Source organism: Ambystoma mexicanum, chromosome 8 (assembly GCF_040938575.1).
Source record: "Ambystoma mexicanum isolate Mex_15411 chromosome 8, UKY_AmexF1_1, whole genome shotgun sequence".
In the NCBI taxonomy this organism is placed as follows: domain Eukaryota; kingdom Metazoa; phylum Chordata; class Amphibia; order Caudata; family Ambystomatidae; genus Ambystoma; species Ambystoma mexicanum.
The window spans coordinates 1,029,033,501-1,029,049,985 of NC_090929.1; the positions used below are offsets into that span (position 1 = coordinate 1,029,033,501).

At 47.1% G+C, this 16,485-nt stretch overlaps 1 protein-coding gene across 1 annotated transcript in view; it reads right to left on the reverse strand.

Annotated features, from left to right (window-relative positions):
- The window catches only part of LOC138472685 (dual specificity protein phosphatase 26-like), a 109,593-nt gene that overhangs the window by 17,739 nt on the left and 75,369 nt on the right, over positions 1-16,485 (reverse strand). Inside the window, exon 2 of the mRNA XM_069610973.1 lies at positions 13,227-13,444. Within this exon, the coding sequence (XP_069467074.1) occupies positions 13,227-13,444 (218 nt within the window). The remainder of the gene's footprint in view (positions 1-13,226; positions 13,445-16,485) is intronic.

The window sequence follows — 16,485 nt, forward strand, 5'->3', positions numbered from 1 at the left end:
CGGCAAAAACCGGATGTAGTGGTCATACACTTGGGAGGTACTGACCTGACAAGCCTGGGAAGGTGGGCCCCGAGGCGGGAAATGATGGGCTCTCTACAGGAATTGGCAGGCAGACTGCGGGAAACTGAAATCATTTGGTCAGAGATAATCCCAAAGCCAGAATGGAGGGGTGCAGATAATCACGCAGCTGCTTAGAGGTCCAGAAGAAAGCTAAATGGGGAAACGGCAAAATTCTGCATCTGCAGGGGCTTTGGCCTGATCAGGCACGGCTGGATCAATTTATAATCTCCCGAATATTCTCTGAAGGATGGGGTGCAGTGTCCCCACTGGGGTTTGATTTGTTTTTCTGGAACATTGTCTCTCATTCAGTAGACTTATAAGCAAGGAGGCAGGGGGGAGCCACAGTGGGCGGTAACCCACTTGTGGCGTGGCGGTGTTTGGGCAACCAAACACAAGAGACAGACTCCGGATGAGCCAGGAGAAAGCGGGAAGGGTCTTCACCCTTTCCAGACCCAGCGCCCCTTGGGAGCCTAACACGGCAGGGGCGTCTGGGGGGAACAACAAGGGCTCAGCTTCCCCCCAAGGAAACGGCACTCTCCCCGCCCACGGTTACCTGCAGGGGCAGGCAAGGCTCAGGCACAAAGGGTTGGGAGAGTTGGGCCTATGATGGACTTTTGGAAAGCAAGGGGGAAGCAGGTTTCGGACACGGAGCAGTCGCCGCATCTTCCAAAGTATTTCCACCAATGTGTGCAATGTGTTTTATGATCTGTGGAGAATACATCTGCGGCCTTTTATGCCAAACAAACTAAGCAAGGCTCATGTTACGCTTTTCTGGGGGGAAAAGGAGGTATGAGTTATTGCTAAGTAATGGGTACAAAATGGACAGATGCATGGGTTATTGGCTGGGTGAGGATGCCACGGTTTTATGGCCTTCTTGTGGAATAACATGGCATTCTCCTTCACCACTGCCTGCTCCTACCCCGAGAGGTCTCAGAAGTTTCGACTGGCACGTATGTTTCAGAACTTGATTTGATAGCCCTGAACTGTATTGAGCACCCAGGGATCTGTGTAGTACCAAGCACTAACTGGGGACATAGGTACCTGCATATACTGGTTGACCTTCTGCTTGCCTGGTGCTGTGGCCACCTGGCCACTCTGGGGGAAAATAGGGCTTCCCACCCCTCTGGCACCCACTCTGGGCCCATGGAACGCCCATGGGAAAGGTTGATGAAAGAGTCTGTGGACGGCCGACCGACCCCCTAGAACAGTGGGCCCAATGAGAGACTCAAGGCTGCAATATGCATTTCAGGGAAGTTTGTGCCTTGCCCTAAGCCGTGAATGTGGACACAAGCTTCCCAATCTCCTCACTGAGCTATCCCCAAAAAAAACTCCCTCAGCACCCTGAAGCAGGTGCCACCGCCAACTTAAAGAGTTTCAGATTTACTTTTAATAGGATGCCCTCACAACGCCTCTGGATGATTGATGCATTCCGTGACGAATTCCAGAGTATTGTCACTGGTCCCATGGGAGAACCCCCTTCAGATGAGGCCAGGGAGGTGAGGCTGCTACCTGACAGTCCCCCTTAGGGTGGTACTCAGCGGGTGGATCTCATAGGGAGGGAAGCCCTCAATGGGACCAGTGGCGATACCCTTGGGAGAAAGCGATTTTCACCCCATTCATTCCTGTACCCTCTCACCTCTCACCCCACTCAGTCCCCTGTGGTCACGCACACCTCTAGATACGTCTGTAGAGTAGAGGACTCCATTCACTCCAATCACACATGGACAAAGAAGAGTGAGGCTTAACTAGGTGGAATGCATGTAACCACTGTCATGAAGAAGATCAACCGTAGAGGCCAAAGCCCATTGCGGAACCAACATATGCAGTAGAGCTCACTAGGAGCAGCTCCGGCGATATAAACCAAAGAAGGACTATCCACCTCGTCAATCCAGCTCTGGAGGAGCGAGGAACAGAACGCTGGTTCCGTGGTGAGAGACCCATGGGGAAGAGGATGAGAAGCTCTCAGGTAGGCACGAGTGTCATCACTAGGTTCTTGGAGCAGGGCATTGTCCGGTGTCATGGAAGGAGAAAATCCGACTGGTGAAACCGAAGAAAGAAGAAGCCACGCATTCGAGGGTGCAAGAGAGCCTACTGCTGTGGAGCCGCCGAGAGCAGGACGCTGACCACGGAAGCAACAACAAAGCCCTGCTCGCCTCCCAGGAAAAACCGGAGACGGTGACAGGGTCAGGCCGGTTCGTGGGACACAGAGGGGGCCAAAGAAAGCAAAGAGACACATACCAATATCCCAGGAGACAGAAAAGGATAAAAAGATAACTACAAATGTTGGAACAAAATTTAAGACACGTTTTATATGGAACAGTACCAGGCAGGAGGGTACACACAGTCTGTTCAGTTGCCATTGGGTGAAATAGGGACAGTGGTTCCGCAGAAGTAACACACCTGGGTCTCGGACCCATATGAAGTTGTGGAAGCCCCACCAGAACAGCTTAAAAGCATCTGGGACCCACATGAAGTCGGGCGAGGCCTGCCAAAGCAGCACACGGGGTCAGGGACCCACACAAGCCTGAAGAAGCACAGAAGTAAGTGGCTGAGGCCCAAAACAAGTCAGGGAGGTCCAGACACAATATAAAGGAGTCTGAGACCCACACAGAAGAGAAACAAGCTTCTGAGCCAGTCGGGGAAATCCCAAAACAGCCCAGAGGGGTCTAGGAACCATACAAAAAAGAGATGTGCAAGGGCCCAAACCAAGGAGTTGAGGACCATGTGTATGGAAAAGAGATATTTTCTGGAATTCTACAGTCAAGTCTGGTAGGATAGTGAACCAGACTTGAGGCAACAGTTCTGAACTGGAGAAGGAACAGGTGAAGGGACTCCCACCGGATACTTGGGAACTGTATTTTGGAATTCTACAATCAAGTTTGGCAGGACAGTGAACCGGACATACTTCTACATTTATACGTTGGAGAAGGAACAGGGTTGGAGACTCCCGCCCACCCCCGATACTCAGGAACTATCTTTTGTGTTCTACAGTCAAGTCTGGCAGAATGGTGAACCAGATTTGATGCTACTTTTATAAGTTGGAGAAGGAACAGGGGAAGAGCCCCCCCCCCGATACTTGGGAACTGTGTTATGTGTTTTGGGAAATCTACAGTCAAGTATGACAGGATAGTGAACCAGATTTGATGCTGTATTGGTAAGTTGGAGAGAGTAGGGGGAGAGACTCCCCTCTGACATTTGAGAACTGCGTTTTGTATGAGTTTGGAAGAAAATTTAAAGAGCAAGAACGTTTAAGTTAAAGAACCAATCCTTGTGTGTTCTCATCAAGAGCTGAACAATCAAATCCATTTCCAGAGTGAGAGAAGCCTCCTTCTGGAACCAGAAGATACCCAGTTTTCCTTTCTCTAGAGTGGAAGGGATGGAAATAGGCTTGGACACAGGACGGTGGACACTTCATGTTACGGGACATCTTGACACAGTCCTTAGTATTTTTGTAGGGGTAGGCCACCCCCTCATAGAGATAGGGCAAGATAGGGGTTCCTTTTCTTTTCGTCTTTTCAAATAAAAGTCTTTGCCAACAAACATGCCACAACTGTGTCAGACTTGTACTTCTGCACCCTTACAATTCACATACCTGAACAAGCACAACGCCCTCGAGACCCAGCCCGTTATGAACTCTTGGTCAGGGGTCAATCCGTGATCCGGGTCTCTTTAGCCAAGTCCAACAATTTGAGGATCGCCCACACTTCTTCAAGTGCCTATCTTCACATGAAGACCACGCCCTGTCTGCACCCTTTGACACATCGCGGCCGTATCTCGAAAAGAAGACAGCCAATTTGGGGTCTACCCCAGGCACTCTGTTATTTGCCTGCCATGGTGTGTGATAGACATTCGTGTCTCATCTTCCTGCAGGAGCCATTGCCCAACTTTTTCCACAGAAAAAAACCAGTGTGAAACACACCATTAGTGGCAGCACGTACTACTCAGAGGAATTGGGGTGGGTAAGCCCAAGTGAGGAGGATCCACCCACCCAATATGTCTTCAAATGGCAGTGCTTTTGTGCCACCATGCGAGGCAACACAGTTATCCTTGCATCATCAGCAGTATTTTCAGCCAGCCCCTCCTTTACTGCCACAGTTACCAACTTGGCAAAACTGATGGCCACGGCCTCCATCGATTCTTTAATGCCAAAACCCACTTGCTGCCCGATGTGCTAGCTACAGGCCTGGTTCACAGTGTGGTTACAACTTGTCCTGCCATTTGCTAGAACCTGCACTGAAGGCTTGGACGCCTTCTTTTCTGTTCCTGCCATGCCTCCTAAGATCAGGCCCCTCACAGCAGGCAGGTAAACCGAAAAAAGGAGGGAAAAGGACGCAAGTGGGGACCAGCTGGCATTGCAACCCTTACTGCACGTCCTCTTTCTCTGACTGCTGCTGCTGACACTTGGTGTTGGGTACTTTACTCTAACCAGTGCACAGGTGACACAAGTGTCAAGTATGTAATGCAAGAGGGGCCCAAAGATGTAGCCAGGGGGACTCTGCGCAGTGAGAGACGGAACTAGAGCTGGTAGCAAAAGATTCCACCAATGTTTGTTGCATGTTGATTACGCTTCCGCCGGGTGCTAATAGTAAAATGTTCTGCTTGTTAATTTGGTCTGCCACATTCTTTTGGCGTATTTCAATGCACACATATGGGGTACAATTTTAGCTATGTTCAAAGGAGAAACAGAAAAATGTTACCTGCAATGTTTATCACTCGAGGTTTTGTAGGTTTTCAGACATAACATTGAGAAAAAGTATGTTATAGTATCCTGGGCATTACGGGTTGTTGTGGGGGCCGGTTATTGGCATCAAGCCGGCCCCCACGGGTGCTATGGACATCAGCACCTTGGAGACCCAGTGCCTCGGGGGTTTGTCGGGGAATACCCAGTGTTAGATAAGGGCAGGGAGGACCATACCCAGCACATGCGGACTCTGGCCACCTTGCTGGCATGAGGGCCCCATGACACCATGGCCTCCAAGCCGTGCTCACACGGGGTGGCCCTGCAGGCCTAAATGAGACACGGGCTCAGTCGTTCCCTTCTGGAGTCTGCAGCCGGCCTGAGGCACGTTCCTGCAGTTGCTCCTTTTATTAGCTTGGGCCACGACACAGTCATAGCCCATCTTAAAAGGGCAATTCGCGTGGGAGGGCCACACATAGCACTGCCCCTCTTAAAAGGGCAACACACTTGGGAGGGTCACACACCACACGGGTGGGAAATCCTTTCATCATTTAAGTTATTCTACCGATCCCATCTTCCCAATAATGTGTTACAGAAATGCGCATTGTTAAGTGTCCCAGGGCTGGGCCTTTCAAGGTAAGAAATGCCCCCCCATTCCACAACTGAAATTGGAATCTGACTCTCTAAAAGCCAAGCTTGATTTAAATGAAGGTTTGGCTTTGGCCAATCCCTTGACCAAGGACAACTCATGTATAGCTGTACATTTTCAAAAAGAGGCAATGTGGGAAGATATAGGGGGTCATTACGAGTGAGGCGGTAAGGGGTTAACGGCTCCAGTAAAGGTGTCGTTACAAGTCTGCTCACGGGAACCCGCTAAGGACGTCTAGTTTTACCAGGCACCCTTAGCAGGCCTGTTGTTAGCACCCTCCCCATTCCCATTTAGCGTAATGGGGGCTCGAATGGGAATGGGATGGTTTCCTTGAATGAGGAATTACCTGGCCCTCCAAGGTCGGAATGGCCCAGGAATTCTTCATTCAAGGAACCCAGATCCGGTACCCGGTAAGGGGGTAGCAATGACCCCCATAGTCACTGAAAGTCTTCTCATTCGGCATCTTTTTTAAATATAAAACTGAAAAACATGTGTGCTTTTAAAAGTCAGCTGCTTCTGCGTTATTGGTAGAGGAACCCGAAATGACCAAAGCGAATCACTGGACTCAGAAGCCTCCAAATGTTGGATTTTTAGAAATGCATGGTGTTACTCAGTGTTGGCAGGTCCTAGGTTCTACAGTTGGAACATTGCACGTAATATGAGGGACTGTGGCAGACATAATTCAGCATTTCCAGAACATATTTAAGTTGCAAAAAACAATATGTAATGTACTCAAAAGTATACATGATATGTAGAAGCATATGGATCGCATTGTAAACCTCATATATATGCCAACTAAAAGGACAAAGGGCCTAGGTGGGGCCTTTTTGGCCAAAGCAATAGCCAAATGCAATAAACTATCAGTGACCTTAAGATCCGAAACAAATCTCCCATGCTTTAAAAAGAAATTGAAGACTCTGCTCTTCAAATGAATCCCCTCTGAAACCAGCCACTGACCTACTCATATCACACTTTTATGTTGTCCCGTCACTACGTCTCTGTCTACATGTAATGCATCCTGATGCCTGTGGGCTGCAGCGCTATATAAATAAATAAGTCAAATAAATATATCATAGGATGAAATGCATATATCATAGTTAAGAGACTGGCAACCACTGTATTTATATGTAGGCTCTTTGGAGACCAACCAATAACTCAGTGGGGAAATCTTGGCAGGAATTGATATTTCTGAGAAACATCAGGCAGCACAGATGAACTGATGCAAAAGTCAGGCTGGGCAAGAGATGTCCAGGCGAGCGGGGTGGGTGTGGGCTGGAGGCAGCGTGTTCATTATTGGTAGTGCCAGACAGCATTTCCAGCAACCTGATTGGCCAGCGCTACTACTGGCCTAGGTGCTAAGGTTTCTAGAATGCAAAGTTTGAAAGGCTGGAAATCACCCAATGTGCAGGAATGGGAAAGAGTGTGGGTGTGAGTGAAATAGGTGATGGAATTATATCTGCCAAGGAGTGCCATGAATGATTGGGCCATTGGCTTTGTATGCACATGTACCTAGAGAAAAGCGCGCTGGACCAATCATATTCAGGAATTGAAGCCTAGGCCTTTTAACTTTTATATTCCTACTATATTGGCCCAGGTTGGTCCGGTGCTACAAGCCTGTGCAAGGCTTAGTTTCACATTTCTGTTAAGCGCACCACAAATTGAATTTAAGTCCATCCATCCATCTTTCCATAGGATAACACAACCACTCCTTTCCTCACCTGAAAGCTGACTCTACGTTCTTGGGATGGCACAACCACTCCATCCCTAAAACGTAGGATGACACTACAGCCCTCAGAGGAGGCAATCACTCTGGTATTCACATGCAATATGCCTCAGATGAGAAAGCCACTCTAGTCCAGGCCTGTAGTATGACTATGTTGGATTCCGCAGTTCTATAATATTATCATCCTCACTTGGAGCTTTAACCAAGATGATAAAAGCAGTACAACATCCAGTACCACTAGATTGTTAGCAATGCTGGCGCGCACAAAATGTGTACATGGTATTTATGCAGGGGAAATAAGCAGATGCATCAATACAGGTGAGTTCAAAGTTCATACCCTACATAGGAACCGCCAGTCTCGGGTGGATAGCTCAGAGGCAATGTGCTCGCCTTGGAAGCAAGACGACGTGGAGCAACACAGGTTCCATCCCCGGGTCCGCGTTTAGAAACCTCTGGGTATTAAGCGCATTATTAATAACCTATCATATCATATCAGAAACGAACACAAAAATGTGCACCTCCTGAAACATGGTGATATTTATATGTCAGCTCATCATAAGCATCCAAAAATGCCCACAAACAGCATGAATTGGCGAGGCAGCTGGAATAGGAGTGGTAGCAAATCAGAAGACAGAGAAAGGAATACTATTGGAGAAGGCGGGTACAATGTACCAGAATCTCAGCAATCAACATGACGGTCCACCAGATACTAGCAATGTGCTGTTTAGCCCTAGACATAACCAACACCATTGTGGCTGGCATCTAGGGAGAATGTACGAATGACATGTGAGGCTGACCTATGCAACACACGTTTCTGTGCTCAATTCCTAGGATCAACACACGTGCTGCCACAATGGTAAGGACCATTCCACTACCACCCATCATTCAGGCAAAACAACCTGGTAGCGTGGTACTGCTAGGGAGTCTGAACATCATACACAATCCTACACATTGTTGCACCACCGAACACAGACTGTCCCCTCAACAGACATCAAATCGTGTACACTGCATGTGCAACACATTCACAAGTACGCAAGAACGCAGACTTATGGACAATGTATGAGTGTATGATAACAGAAGGACAAATGGGTGTCACATGGGGCAGTCGAAATGCATGGACACAGAAGAACAAGTGGAAGAGATCCACAAAACATTGAACGTGAACTCCAATCGCATGTTGCTTCAATCTAGGTTGAAGTTACGTGTACCAAAAGACACTTGTCCCGACTTGATCAACCTCCCCCCCCCCTTCAGAGCCTGGTTTATTTACTACTGTTGTGATCCCGATGCATCAAAATTGAAACCGTCTAGGAGGTGAAGTACAACTCAGCACACATCAAGAACAGCAATAAGGTTCAGCTAGCATAAGGGTACGTTTTGAGGCTCTGGTCTATTGGAAATCTGTACTAGCCTCCTTTGCTTTGCCATCTGCCCATAGGTTCATGTTCAGCTTCTCAGAACATGTCAACAGGCAGATGGCCACCAAAATAGGTCTTGCCATTCTCCGTTACTGCTTGGCCGCAGTGGCATGCAACTTGGTTATAAGGTGGGCCTCTTAAGGGGGTCATTGAGGGCACTGACTATAGACACACCCCAAGTGTTTTATCAAACGAGGTATAATGTGGTTCTGATCGGGGAGAGTGAAGAGTGTAACTGAAACTGCTAGGGGGAGAATAGTTCATTTAAGGTAGGCCTCAGGTCAGCAGAGCCAATGTTCACAATTAAGACAATTCAATTGTGAGAAACAAAAGGCATGGCAAAGATCATGTTTCCCCATATAGTTACAAAGAAACAAAACAGAGAGTCAAGCATGAAATAAATGATGAGCAAAGGAAAATATATCTTACAAAGTTTATAGCTTCTTGATCCCATCCCAATTTCCAGTGAAACACCTTAGTCTGTGTCTTTGGGTTTGAGATGTAGGGGTTCCCGAGCCCACTTCTACAGAATCTGAAATAAGGACCCTCTGACGCCAACTCATCATGGTTTGGTAGAGTCTCCAGTTCTCTTCCAGAATTCTGAGATAGGGGTGATCTCTCCAGAACACTGGTGAGCTCTCTCAGCGTTTCAGGGACAGTGTTGAGCAGTTAACTGCAAGCTGACCACTTCCTTATTATAGTGGCTTGGTAGCCAGTGGAACTGCCATTTTTGCTGTCTTATACTGTCTTTTCATTGGTGCGACTGTACAATTTCTTACCTTCTCTTACCTCTGAAGTCTGGCCTGGACCAACCTGGTCTGCCAGAACCACCCATAGCTCTCTAGTTAGGAGGGATGCTTGTTCTCTTTACACCTTCTTTTTACAACTCTAGTTCCCCCTAAATCTTTTCTATGTCCTCCTTGCAATTGTACTAGTTCTCTCTTCCTGTGCTGCAGACTCTCCCCCACCAACTTACTCAATAATACTCTCCAGATGGTGACACATCTCCTTTCAACTTCCTCAATATTCTCCCCCAACCTCCACAATAACTGTCTCTCCAGAAAAGTCTCTTTCTAACATCGTCAATAATTCTCTCTTCAGATGGTCACAATTCTCCCTCTTACCCCCTCTCCCAATAGTCTCCTCATTAACTCTCCCTCCAGATGATATAAACTCTTTTTCCAACCTCCAAGTCTCTCCTCTCAGCTCTTTTCTCAACAGACCTCAAGCTCAACAATCGCCTCTGAAAACCTTACTCAAGCTCTTTATCAAAATCCCCACCTTCTGTGAACAATCAAACTGGCTTTTATAGTTTGCTATTTCCTATTGATAGTTATCAGGCATATGTATTGCACATGTGTAGCATGGTAGGCTGTTCTCAGATTGGATCAAGTACCTGTGAACTTGTGGGTTAGAAGGGGGTTGGCCTGAGCTTATATGAAGACCCACCACCATCTTGGATTCTAAACCTGTCGTCTCCCCGCTTTCAAGCCCTTATGACAATGCTGGCTTTGTACTGTGTCCCTGTGTTTCCCGGTGTGTAAATACAAATCCAGGGAAACCTTTGGTCAGCAAGGGATGGTGTTCATTGTAAACATAAAGTTTTTGTAGAGGAGAAATAGACGTTTGAAACCCCTGTGCTGCCAGCCGAAGGGGGAGATCTGTTATGTTTATTTTGTCCCGCTCATTACGAATTTGGTGGTAAGTGATAATTACGAGTGTGGGCCTGGAGTGGAGGATTTGCCCCCAGGAAAATCCTGGAGTTAAATCCTCCAACTCACTGCTGAAAAATCTGCAGAGTTACTAAAGCGGGAACTCTGCAGCAGTAATTCTGCCAAATAATCCCCATTGACTCAAATGAAACAGGGAATTACACCGCCACTTCCACTTGTAATCCAGTGGAAATTCTGCTGGACCAAGTGGCAGCAACGGTAATTCGGTTGCGTGATATTTCGGTGGATTTACTACTGCAATACCGTCCAACTCGTAATGAGGCCCATTATTGTGCTTACGTTTCATTTGTTCTTCCAGTGCAACTTTACGTGCGTGCGTGCGTGCGTGCGTGCGTGCGTGCGTGCGTGTGTGTGTGTGTGTGTGTGTGTGTGTGCGCGCGCGCGCGCTTATATTCCATTACTCAGATCACCCTCCAAATTACATGGCTGCTGCTTCCCGTACACCTACTCCAGCTACGCGCATCTTGTTGATCATGGAGAGGCATCTTCTCAAGCCCTGGCCCCATCATTACTAATGTGTCTGGGGCACACTTTCTGTGGGAAGGGTTTCTGGTCACTCTTTGCAACTGAAGCAGGCACTACTCTTCAGGTCATCCCATTATTCCAGACATTAAGGAAAGAAGACAACCACATGCACCTTTGCCAGGATGCCTGTCCACAGACTTTAAGGGAAGCAAAAGGTTTGGTAACAAAGAGCCATCCCTCCTCTTTTACAATGCCCTCCACCAGGATCATGAACTTCTCATCAGAAAATGTGAGTTTTTGCTACCACCAAATCATGACAAGGTTCTTGTAGCATGACAAACGGTATTGCCAGGGCAGAGGCAGCAGGAAAGAGCAGAAGGAAGCAGAGAGCACAGTGCAGAAGGGGGACAAAAGCAGTCTACAGCCGAGGCAGAGGTCTATGGCAGCAGAAGCACAGACAGCAGCAATATAAGGTCAGTAAACTAGCTCGCAAAACACCAAATGGAAGACCCAGCAAACATTAGCAGAAGACCAGGACACAGCTGCATGGGATCCAAGGTGTTTATTGATTGTATTGGTCATTTATACCAGGCTTAATACCAGCCAGTAGTTTCCCAGCGCTGAGTCGTGCCACAATGTCTTGCATCTAAGACAAACACATTGCCCCTGAGCTATCCTTACTCGCCCAGAAACGTTGGCATTTTCCAGCACACAGGCCACATGGAGCACATGAACAGACCTTAGGCAGCTCCTACATGTATCTCGCTGTGCGATTTTAGCATATGCACTGCCAGTGCATGCGTTGAAAGTGATATTTGCAGGTAATTAGGTGTAAACTTTGAATGAGACGTATATAGCCTGTAAGACAGGCTGTCCTCAATGTGAAGGATGACGTGCATCTGATTTGCAAGGCCCTTCACTTCTCTGGAAAGGCAGCGCACCTGTTCTGGGCTTACGGAAGCACATCGCCCCCTTCAGCTCTTATGTTCACTCTTCCAAACTCGACACACGATGTCCTCTGTGCCTTCATATTTAGACTGGCTTGGCATGAGGCAGCACATTGACAAGGAGCTCTGTACAGGAGTTGCAGAGGCATTAACTGAGGACACTGGAGTCCGGGGTTATCCAAACCTAGATGGCCGTGTGTCCACGCATGGTGTGGGTCCTTGAATAGGCTAATGATGCATATTGCCACGACTGTGTTTCATTAACAATTGCATCATTTCTGTCTCAGTACGCCTGAAAGGACTGTTCGGTTGGCAGTAGCGAGGAGTTCATGGAAGAAGTCCCTTCTTAAACTAATGAAGGGAGATCAGTGCTGCAGTATGGAGGCAAGGAGAGTGAAGGATTGGAATCAGGGCCCGGCACATAAAGGCTCTAACAGTAGGTGTCCATGTACCCTCTAAATTCTAGCAGGCTGTAACATTGACCACAGGCAGGGAAGATTTAAGGGTTTACGGATGTACTTGACTACAAAGTGAACATGCACCCTCACATATATCATACATGCTGTGCACTGTATCCAATACGAGGTAGGTGTGGCACAAACCTCAGGGAGCATTCATGTATCAATGTATGGGATGCTATGCTATGTTACATGGCCTTGCTATAATGCAATGTTGGCAGGAAAGTGCACACTCGCATATGACACACTGATAGGGTGAAAACTCCAAGGGGTGACATAGCATGATCATGACACTCGCCTTGCAGGTCTCTCACGCAATGATGACTCAATCAGCTACATTGAGAAAGAGCAAACTAACATGTATTGCAGAGCATTTGTATGGGTTGTGCAGGAGGGGTTCTCAGCACATGTTTTATGTGCAGTGCAGTTTAAGCATGTAACTGCAGTTGGCATGTGCATACCGCCATTTCACACAGGTTATCTGCTGTAACCTGCACAGTCAGATGTTACTCACCTTGTAGAGCACTCAGCATTCTTCATGCACTTGGCCTTAGTGTGTATGTGCACATTTCGCATATACCAGAGCGTCAATGCGCTGGAAGCTGAACTGAGTTGGCATGGCACTCACCTCTCAGTTTGCTCGGGGGCTATGGTTGCACTCAATTGGAGCGGAGGCTGGATATGTGAACAGAGGATAGCACAGGAGCCAAGCGCGGGTCTTGGAAGCAGGACCACCCATAGCAACAGAGGTGCAAATCCCGGATCCGCGCTTAGAAACCAAACTCAGGTATGCTATCAGGCGCGTTAAAAAAAAAAAACAATTAAATAAATAAATAAGATATTAACGTCAAGACAGTCCGCAGATACTTCAGCATTTGGGAGAGGACGTTCACTCTCATGCATGGGTACCAAGCTCACAATTTATTTGAAGCAGTGTGGAACATTTGACATTATGCTATGAGCCTGTAACCTATACTCAGCACTGTTTGTGGCTCAGGCACAACTGATGTGCACACCCTTGATGTTGAAGTGCACACTCACCCATATCGCACATGCAATGGGAAGTAACCGGAAAGGCGTTGGCAGAGTACTCACCTCGTGGGCTGCTCACAGCACTGTGGATGAAGTCGGCAGCAGTGTGGAAGTACACACTGAGGTTGAAGTCGGGGCAGTCCTCTGCTGTAATGCCGTAGTAATTGATTCCTTGGCCATACACCACCTGGTCTCCTTTGCAGTCCCAGGAGGAGTGGGCAGCATTCAACACGTGGGTGATGCCCATCTCCTTCATTGCTTCCAAGTCATTAGCAATCACACTGCCAACAGGGAGAAGGAAAGTTAAAATGGCGGCTTAGTCCTATGATTAAATACAGAGGGAAATTAAGAGGCGTTCACGCCAGTGCTGTTGTCAATAGAACATCACACATCCCCGTTACCAACATTCAGTTTGAATTCATTCCCATTCCTTCCTCTGAAAAACGTCTGTGACCAGGTGCATGACTACTTCGATTACTTACCAGTAATCCTTATTACGCCAGGATATTTCTCTTTGTCCCAATTTTACTTTGAAGATTGAGTCCCACTCAGAAGACAGTCACTTTTGTAGCCCTTATAAAAATGTAATATCACAAATTCCACCTGTCCTGGGTTAAATGAAGGTATGCTAGGATGACTCCCTGGCCTGTTTTGAGCAATCAGTGAAACACCTTAGAGAGTCCCACAGGAACAGGAGGGAGGGTTGTATGGATTGTGACAAGTTGGAACAGATCTGCAACCTTGTTCTTTGTGTGGGGGTGGTTTGCATTGCACCTTTTCCTTCTACACTGGTACCCAAAGGTATCTAGTTTACCATATTATCGGGAGGATAGCTCAGCAGCAACGTGCTCCCCTTGGAAACAAGATGACGCGGAGCAACACAGGTTCGATCCCCGGGTCTGCGCTTAGAAACATCTGGGTATTAAGCGCGTTACAAATAACCTATCCTATCATATCATATTGGTATGGAGTAGTCAGCTCCATGTCGACATGTACTCAACATGACTGCTCTCCTGGTGTACATGTATGCTTTGTATGTGTTCATCTGTTGTGTGTGTTGCTTTCCGATCAATCCTTCCTAGTTATCTTTTTTTCCTGGTGTGGAGGTGTGTGTGTTGGCATGAGCCTTGTATAGGCGTTGTGTGCTGGTTGTGGAAGGTGTGGCATCTTCCTTGCAGTTGTGTGTGTTGCAGTGCAGTCTGGATACATCTTTGCAGGGGCCCTGGCCTGCTCTGGCTCTACAGTATTGTCTGGTGGATATGTTCCGGAGTAATTGCCCGTCTCTGTGGACTGTTTTGTGTTGTGGTTGCGTGTGATGGTGCTGCCCTGCCTGCTATGTGGGTACCACACTTCATATTTGTCCTTTTCCATAAGAAGGGCCGTGTGTAGTATCGTGCATCTGAATGAATGCGGGGCTCATGGATTGTTGGTGTGTGGGAGGTCATCTGTGTGTGCATGAGAGTTCCAAAGGCTATATTTCTTTCTTTCTTTATTTGGATTTATAAAGCACCCAGCGGTCCAGAGGCATCATCGCGCTGTTACAGCATATTCACTTGATGCTCGTTGTACATGATTAAAAGGGTATACACTTGGTGCAGGGTATGCATGATATACAGGGTATACACTTTGTGCAGGTAGTAACATTGCAGCAGGAGTTGTTATATACAGTAGATGACACAGTAGTGGGGATGTGCAGGTTACAGAGTGAGTGTGTTATAGAACAATGTATGAACAGGGGTCTAATTGAACAGCTTTGTTTTTAGTACTTTCCTGAAGGTTGTCAGGGATTCTTCCTTTCTAAGACTGCGTGGGAGGGAGTTAGATATATAGTTAGTGGTGTTGGGAGAAGATGTATTACAGGGTGTCTTCTTCTGATGGAGTCTCTTGCCTATTTCTGCCAGAAACTCCAATAAGGTCTCCCCTTTGTATAAACTCTAAAGTCCTTCCTGGATCCTGCCTCATCTCCTCATTCTACTTGATCGGCATCATATTTCACTCGGCTTCTTGACAAGCTGCGCACGTTGCAGATGGCCCAGAAATGCACAAATTGCTTTATCGTTGCTCAGAAAGGAACTAATCACGTTGTTTAAACCTTGATGTTCCTTACTTTGGCTTCCGATGAAACAACATATTGACTTGAACATGTTATGCTGGATCCGTCAAGCCACAGAGGCTTAGTATCCCAATATCCGACCACAGTTTTACAACTCTACCAATCGACCAGAAGCCTACGGTCAACTTCACATAACCTTCTGGTTTTACAAAGGCAGCGATACACTTGTCATAGAGGTATATCGCTCCAGCACTATGGCTATTTTCACCGTTGTGCACTACTGTTGTATCTGCACCTCCAGCCTGAACATGTCAATTACAGAAAAGTTCTGAAGACCCACCTGTTTTTTAATCTTTTGATCCTAAACTCTTGCTTTTGCTTTCTCCCAGCTTGATTTCTCCCTTCACCTCTTCCCTCTGTCACATAGCCCTTTACAACACCAGACCGTGGCCTTTAGCGCTATGCAAAAACCATAAGTAAAAGAAAATAATACCCAGCACATAAGACAAGTGACTACTGCAACCACAGAACAATGTTCTTTCGGCCTTATGATTGACAGAACATCTATCCACCATGCCTCCTGGCAGAAAATCCTGAAACAGGATGCTGGTAACAACACATTCTCCAATAGGAAGCGATCTTGCAAGGGACAGCCCCTTCTCTGCATGATCTCCTGTGAGCTGTTTGAATGAAGAAAGAAATATACTGAGGTTTTACTTTACTTTAATAATTTGTATCGCTCACCACTGACCCGGAGGCTTAAGAGTGCCAACAAAGAACAAAGACAAAATAATACATCTAGACGAGACAAAAAAGCAGGGCAAAAAAGTCTGCCATCACCAGAGGAACATATGCAGATAGATTGTAATGTATGTAAATGCATTACCATCACTTCCCCCATTGTATGGGAAATCAATAGGTATTGCAGGTACCTATCAGGCCAGAAACCAATGATCTAAGACTACAATGTCAGAGAATCTGATCTGGTTCCCTTGCACGATCACGTATGGTTTTACCACCTGAAGCACATTAACAAAGACTGAGCTGTCCATAGTTCAGTGCAAACAATATGCCAGCGCACAGCCCGGGACTTTGTGCTGCATTAACAATAAACTTTGTTGCTCTCAAAGAGAGCACTCACAGTAGTCTAGATCAAGGCTGCATACTGCCAATCCTGCCAGAAGGTTCTTGCAACAATGCTGTTAATGCGCCCACCACCTTGCTAACGGGATGATTAGCATATGTGAAGCCAACGGCATAGCTGAAGCC